The sequence below is a fragment of the Pyrus communis genome, chromosome 2 (genome assembly GCF_041283825.1).
Source record: "Pyrus communis isolate YQ-2024b chromosome 2, ASM4128382v1, whole genome shotgun sequence".
Classification (NCBI taxonomy): domain Eukaryota; kingdom Viridiplantae; phylum Streptophyta; class Magnoliopsida; order Rosales; family Rosaceae; genus Pyrus; species Pyrus communis.
In genome coordinates this window covers 25,037,449-25,044,665 of record NC_142566.1, presented here as the reverse complement: position 1 = coordinate 25,044,665, position 7,217 = coordinate 25,037,449, and the positions used below count along the sequence as shown (strand labels likewise).

The 7,217-nt window shown below is 34.6% G+C and overlaps 1 protein-coding gene across 2 annotated transcripts; it reads right to left on the bottom strand.

Moving 5' to 3' along the window:
- Positions 1 to 2,763: 2,763 nt before the first annotated feature.
- LOC137747248 (beta-glucosidase 12) lies at positions 2,764 to 6,259 on the bottom strand. 2 transcript variants are annotated; one of them, XM_068487322.2, is made up of 13 exons: positions 6,021 to 6,259; positions 5,742 to 5,811; positions 5,507 to 5,565; positions 5,294 to 5,369; positions 5,085 to 5,162; positions 4,837 to 4,924; positions 4,479 to 4,734; positions 4,200 to 4,315; positions 3,891 to 4,108; positions 3,765 to 3,796; positions 3,568 to 3,670; positions 3,289 to 3,397; positions 2,764 to 3,204 (listed from the first exon to the last, which is right to left on the bottom strand). In XM_068487322.2, exons 1-13 carry the CDS (start codon positions 6,198 to 6,200, stop codon positions 2,976 to 2,978), a joined length of 1,614 nt encoding a protein of 537 aa, XP_068343423.2. In that variant the 5' UTR covers positions 6,201 to 6,259; the 3' UTR covers positions 2,764 to 2,975. The 2 variants fall into 2 exon arrangements, with proteins under 2 accessions (XP_068343423.2, XP_088544969.1); XM_088688843.1 differs by having other exon boundaries at positions 5,742 to 5,807; positions 6,017 to 6,258.
- Positions 6,260 to 7,217: the final 958 nt, after the last annotated feature.

The window sequence follows — 7,217 nt, the reverse complement described above, 5'->3', positions numbered from 1 at the left end:
AATTGTAAAACTTTATTTTTTTTCATTTGAAAATGCTTGTTTTTATTTCCGAGAACTCTATAGGCTTATTAGTTCTGTAGTTTGCTGCTGGTGTTTGAAGGATACAGGCTTATGATTTTAAAGCCCAAAAATATCAACTAGCAAAGTCCAAACAGAAACGACTATATCGGATATGAATTTGTTTGGTTTCCAGAGGGACTTCAGTTCACTTTATGATTTTTGAGTGAACTAGTCAAACTGTAGCATACCCACCCATACGTATAGTTAGCAAGTAAGCAACAAACATCCATCTAATTTGAAACAAAATATTCCATTTTTTATTGGTAAAATAAATAATCCTAAGCCAAATTCATTCGGATAAATCATTCAACATTAACCTAACATTATTCATTCAGATAAAATAGATCGATACATCTCATAAACTGCCATCCAACTTTGGAATGCAACAGGAACAACGGATATTTTCGTGTGAAGCAACGCTTTAGTCACGATGATGAAACTGCATTTTGAACATGCACCAAAAACAGATCCAACAAAAGTTCTAGGATACTCCAGCTGTTCTAATCGTTAATCTTTAATTACAATGACTGGAAAATCAAAGGGCATGAGAACCCAATGCATGAGTTGGGTTTTCTTTGTATAATCCCCTCCAAAAGATATCCTAACAATAGTTCAAATGAAGTTCAAAATTGAAAGCAATTGAAGAGCAAGACAGAGAGATGAAATGGTGTTCATGCTCATAGCGGTGCGGTTTTGACAAAATCCAAACAAGTATAGAATCATAGTCGTGAAGTGTGATGATATTCGATAACAAAAAACTCTCAATCCGAAAGTTGATTGCTTCTTTGAAGGAACGAGTTCTGAATCTCTGATTGACATGTAACCCTAAGAAAATGTTGCAACTACGAACAAAGAATTCAACTTAAATGTGAGAACCAAAACCACATAGAAAACCAAGTACAAAAATTTCAAAAAATAAGAAGTGAAGCAATAGAGGCAATGAGTTGAATCACCATTCAAATGTGATTTCAGTTGGGCATTTAATCAAACTTTTTATAGGCGAATACAAGCTTCGCAATCGAAAACCCACAAAATAAAAATTATGTAAGCACCAATGATTATATGTACCATCGTATTTCATTTCTTGCGGAGGCGCACTTATTTCGGTCTACCTTACTCTGGATAGTTTTAGAGTAAGCTGGAGGAATATGCAATTCAGACTTCTTCATGTGCAGAAATCCAAATCCATAACGGCCACGTGATGTAGGATTCGTTCAGATTCATGAATTTTTTTCTTCTTACTTGATGTAGTATGCCCCTCGTCCTTTTCCATTACAAGTTAGTAGTGGAGGAGGGCAAGTGTGAATTTGTCACATAGTGCTTTGCGAGTGACTTTGCTTTTAGCTTGTCAGAGTGGACTTGAATTGGTTAACCCTTAGGTTAATCATTAACTTGATCATGACTGTGTGTATCATGAACTCATAGGTTGTTGCGGCACGTTATGCGTCGTTTAATATTAGTTCGGGGAACAACTTGAGGAATTTTGCAGAGGATATGAATGGTCAAACGGCAATAACGTTTCCCACATAGCTCGAAATTGAGTTTTGCAAAATTCTACAGAATGCTAACATCCACATATTCGTGATGGTGTATAAAAAGAAGCTTAGTTTGCTTCGAGAAGGTACAATTTAATATGTCAAGTTGGCAGTGCTGTTCCAATGTGTTGCTTGGGCTGGCTTGCCGCCCAGCTGCTTAGCATGCCAATTTTGGGATTGTTCTATTTTATGAAAAATTGGAAAAATAAGAATATTGAAGCTCTGCATTGTATCTTTCCAAGTGTATATGGCATGTCACTGAGAAACCTTTGAAATTTTCGTTTTTCCCTAGATGTGCAGTTCTGATAAAAATGCAGTTTTGCCTGTTTTTAATTGAAAAATTGGAAGGATTGATCATGTAGAAAATTATGAAAGTTCGACATTATAATTTTCAGTGTCTTAGCTTTTGTGTCCAACTAGACTTGTGTCCAAATTCGTATGCAAAGTCGATTTTCTGTTAAAAATCATCCAAGAAAGAATGGTGTGATGAGTGAACCATTCTTGACGAATAGGCTATGGTGGGGCGTTAAGGAGATAAGTTCTCCATGGATGTGTCTACGGGTAGACCGCGGTGAATATGACAAAATATGCGTGTGGCAGAGCATTATCTTTAGTTTCATTGGTTAGAGTTTTTATAGATGTCTTGAGAGTTCTTGTAGGGAAAGTAATCCTAATTAAATTGGGAGACTATCTATGAGGAAATCTACGATAAGATATCCAATCTTCCTAGGATTACCTTGCCTATTTCCCAATATATCCTAATTTGACTTGAATTAGGGTTTTCAAACTTGGTTGGGAAGTAATATCTTCAGTGGACTTAAGCCTAGTATGTCAGACTAAGAATGTAGGACTATGCTTCATGGGCTATGAGCATTTTGATTATTTTTGCTACCCAGGTGCCATGTGTCATGGTTTTAGAAAATTATGGTCCCCCACACTTCAAGTGCTTTTCGATGATTCACTTGCATTTTTACTAAAGATTGATTCCAAAAACATTTTCACTAGAAACACTTTCAACCATTTTAAACAGTTCCAAATGAACCCTTAGTATATTTTGGTTAAGGAATCACTAGCTGGTATAATGTGGCTTAAGGCCATTGATTATTTATGGCAACTTTTTGGTCGAAGGCCACTGAGGGTAAGTTACAGTTTAATTGAATACTGAACATTCAAAAACATTTATTTTCATAAATAGTACATTACATTCATATGGAATTCAACTGCGGAAGAGGCACTAGCCATAATGGTAGTACAAATATAGAGAGACACACTAATAACATATACAACAAACACATAACGATTTGTTGCAACTTATTCCAAATCAGAAGGAGTGAAGTTGAAAAAACTAAAAACAAGCCCCACAACATTCATCATTTGAAGTTACACTTGATAGAGAAAATCAGTGTCTCCAACATTATTGGCCAAAATATTTGAACTTCCTTTGCGCTTCTTGAGGAAATTTGTGAACCAATGGGTCGAATTTTTTAGGTACCTTTGGAGTCCGTCAAAATCCACATAGTTAATACCAAATCGAACTGTGTAGCCTTCACTCCATTGAAAGTTGTCTAAAATTGCCCATGCAAAGTATCCTTTCACATTACTACCTTTCCTGCACCACAAAATAAATAAATGATGACTTGATATCACTATAAAATGCAATATAGTCCTAATTAGTATTTCAACAAGCACTTACTTGATTGCTGCATGAACGTAACAAAGGTGGCGATTGTAGTAGTCAATCCTAAATGGATCATGGAGGGCATCATCTAGTGATAAGTTGGAATCATTGAACTCATCAACGCCTGCAATATAATTCAGTACATATGTATTTAGTACTTTCTCTCAAAAAGAGAGATGTAGTTGGTTTTAAATTTAGATTTTGAATTACTCATCTGTATTTTACATCAATATATACATATATATGTCAGAAATTAAAAAGTGAAATTAAGTGAGGCTTAAAAGTGTCAATTACCATTCTCAGTAATGTAAATGATTGGATCACCATACTTATTCTTCGTGTAGAGTATAAAATCGTGAATTCCTTTCGGATAAACATATAACCAGTCCGAAGCAGCCTGTAATACCATTTGAAGATATTTGAGATTGTTAGGAATTGTATAAAATTAATCCTCCAAACACAAATAACTTAACCTAAAATTTGATGCGTACCTGAGGACCAATAGGAATGCCATCACGTTCAGCTGCCATAACACATATGAATGCGATCAATATTAGAATGTAATAATTCTAAGATATTAATTAATTAGTCGATAAAAGGTTTCCATTTGTACTCACTCAGTGTAATAACATGTGGATCGTATAAGTAACTTGCAGGTTTAGAATAATTCTTAGGTACATCAGTTGCATATAGAGCAGTATAATAGTTCAATCCAACAAAATCAAAAGACCCAGTTAACATCTTGGATTCTTCTTCCGTGAATTTTGGCAATCGTTCTTTAACAAGGCCTTGCATGGTGTACGGGTAGTCACCTCTTGTAATTGGATCCATAAACCTACAAAGATGTGAAAATTCCAATAATCAACTTTATAAGTCATAAAAAGGAAATATAACCCACTTGATTTATAAATTAATAATACACTTGCCATCCAAACATAAAATCCATAGCTCGATTTGCAGCATCTATATCTTCCTTTGCATCTGAGGCAGGCTCAAACCAATGTGACAATAGTGTTATTCCTATCACCCCATTTTGATATGCCTACAAAGAAAATTCAGAAAATGATTTGATGTAGTACCATACAAACTCCAAACTGTTTACCTCGCTATACAAAAGGTTTCCTCTTGTGGTGGAACCTAATACTAGTGACTCAGAGAGATTTCAGACCCAAAAAAAAGGGAACTAACTAGTTAATTCATTATACCTGAAATTTATCTTTGTACACTTTTACAGCAGCTGCATGAGCAAGGAGTTGGTAGTGTGTTACCAAATAGGGTTCAGTAGCCGAATCTCCACCAAGGCAGGTTGGGTCTTGCCAAGCAGAGCATCGTCCCGGTGCGTACATCCCGATTGTGTAACCATGGTTACTGATGGTATATGGTTCATTCAATGTGATCCAGTGCTTCACTCGATCACCAAAAAGTGAAAAACAAAGTTCTGCGTAGTCTTTAAAGTCATCGCTGCGTGTCCAAATTTCAAAACATTTTTGTTAGATGTGATACGTTTTTATTTAATTAAGCAAATGACCAATATTACACTTAGGATAAAATTTGTTTACTTACACAATACGAGGGCTTAAGAAACCACCATATGCATCTTCTAATGCTTGGGGAACATCCCAGTGAAAGATTGTCACAAATGGCTGTATGCCTATATATAACATTATCGGAACGAAAAAAAAAAATTAATAGTTTGATTCAATATTGTTTTATGAGGGCACGTTATTAAACTCTAATTATATATTAATGGATGGGATGATATATGAGATTAGATGGGAGGGATGATATATGAGATTAGGTAGCTTTGTCACCATTGCGAAGGAGTTCATTGATGAGATTGTCGTAGTATTCAATTCCCTTCCTATTGACACCCCCACTCAGCGTGCCATCTAATAATTAGAACAAAATAATCAAGTGAGTTAATACCTATCTATATATCGAAATCGAATTAAGTAAAACAGGTTAATCCATGAAGTAATTGGCCCCAAATCAAGTATATGGAAGCGGATGTCAACATTACTTGGTAACAATCTGGGCCATGAGATAGAGAACCTATAAGCATCCAACTTCATATCCTTCATAATTGCTACATCTTTCTGTAATGACAAGAAATGCATACATAATTATAAGAAAGAAGCTAAAAATTAATTAAGGATCTCATGTTCAATGTGCTCTTCAACTTCGTAGTGGGAATTTAGGGTTTGGAGAATAATATTATTCCTTGATTGACAACCTTATAGAGGTGGTATTGATCAATGGCGACATCTCCATTGCTGCGATCATCGATTTTTTCTGTCATTAACCATAAAAGTTTTTATTATTTAGAGCATAAAGATGGTAGGAATCATAGAATGAGAACTATTATATATGTCCATGTAGTGCATGTATAGTCCATATGTATCGAAAAATATACAGACATATACTACATGCCCAAGCGTATTTGATGATAATATGTAGAAGACTATAACCTGGATGGTTGTGGGTGAAGGTGTCCCATATGCTTGGTCCTCTACCATCTACGTTCCATGCACCTTCTACCTGAAATATGCATATGCACATTCAAACTGAAGATGTCAATATTCATACTTGGAATGAAACTGAAATGTGCATGTGCATATATATATATATATATATATATATATATGCTATAGTTTTCTGACATTGAAATCAAATTAGACCTATGTGATTATATGAAACTCAAATTAATTAAAGGGTAATTAAATAGCTAAGCCCTAGCAGGGACTGGCCTGGTAAGCTGCTGTAGATCCACCAAAGACGAACCCTGGTTTTAGAGCATCAAACTTGGTCCTGTCAAGTGAGTTACAGACAATGGGTTTATCTGGCTTAGCAGCTTTGGTGTTTGTCAATGCAAAGCCATTGAGTAGCAAGACACACAAGAGCAAAGAGCCTAAATCATGCATTGCCATAGTTAACTGGAGGGGTTTTGGTGATCGAGATAGCTAGGTTGGTTCTTCCCCGCATATTGCACGGGGTTTATATAGCGGGCTACGTACCACGTCTAAACGTGAGAATAATTGATAAGCATTTATTTACTAAAATTTGATAAACACGTGCAGGCTTTAAAAAAGTGAAGACCACTTAAAAGTCCAAAGCAAAATATACTTTTGTCACAATAATAATTAAATATGAATACTGTAGGGATAATACATATTTATACAAAAAACTAAATATACTTTTGTAACAATAATAATTAAATATGAATACGTTTGCAATATTATATATATTTTTATGAGTAAATAATTTCTCAAGCATGTATGTAACGTAAAACTTTGGTGGATTGGTTTTGGGAAATATATCAAGGAATGGAATTAAGTATTGTATATTTAAAAAAAAAAAAAATTGAAAAATGGAGAAACACAGTTCAGGATACTGTAGGATATGATACTTTTTCATCTTTCGACTTTTTATCCTGTTGGGACCTCACTTGCAAGCAATGGCGGTACGCGCATGCATGCAATGGACCAGAAAAGTTAGAATCCGACCTCGCCGGATCTTTTTTATGAAAATAAAAGAGATTATATTTTTTTTATATGTCAAAATTGATAGCACATAATCTTTATGTTAAATCATGTAGAATTGACAAATCGATTAAAACTTATATCTACTTTCAAATTTTATTACATAACATTCTCCTTAGAATAGACATCTCCTTTGAAAATGCTCAAATTTAATAAATTATCATACAATTTATTTGACCAATACATAAATTAATACAATTTCAATATTTCAACGTGGTGAATGTGAGAATTGAAATTTCTTGATCTATTTTGAAGAATCACCCAATATATGAGGTGTGAAAATGTAGTTTACTCAACATGATTAGAGACTTGGAATGGGGATCCTCTCCGGATCCTCTTTGTTTGGATTCCGAAAATTCTTAAATGGTGTCCGTTCATTATATATCGTGCGGTCATAAACCATTT

Excerpts from the sequence above, each read along its gene's own strand:
- LOC137747248 (XM_068487322.2), bottom strand. The coding sequence starts at position 6,200 with ATGGCAATGCATGATTTAGGCTCTTTGCTCTTGTGTGTCTTGCTACTC. Across the intron at positions 3,797-3,890 it reads TCCACATGTTATTACACTGA|CTGAACGTGATGGCATTCCT; the intron begins GTGAGTACAAAT and ends GTGTTATGGCAG. Across the intron at positions 3,671-3,764 it reads GCATTCCTATTGGTCCTCAG|GCTGCTTCGGACTGGTTATA; the intron begins GTACGCATCAAA and ends ATGGTATTACAG.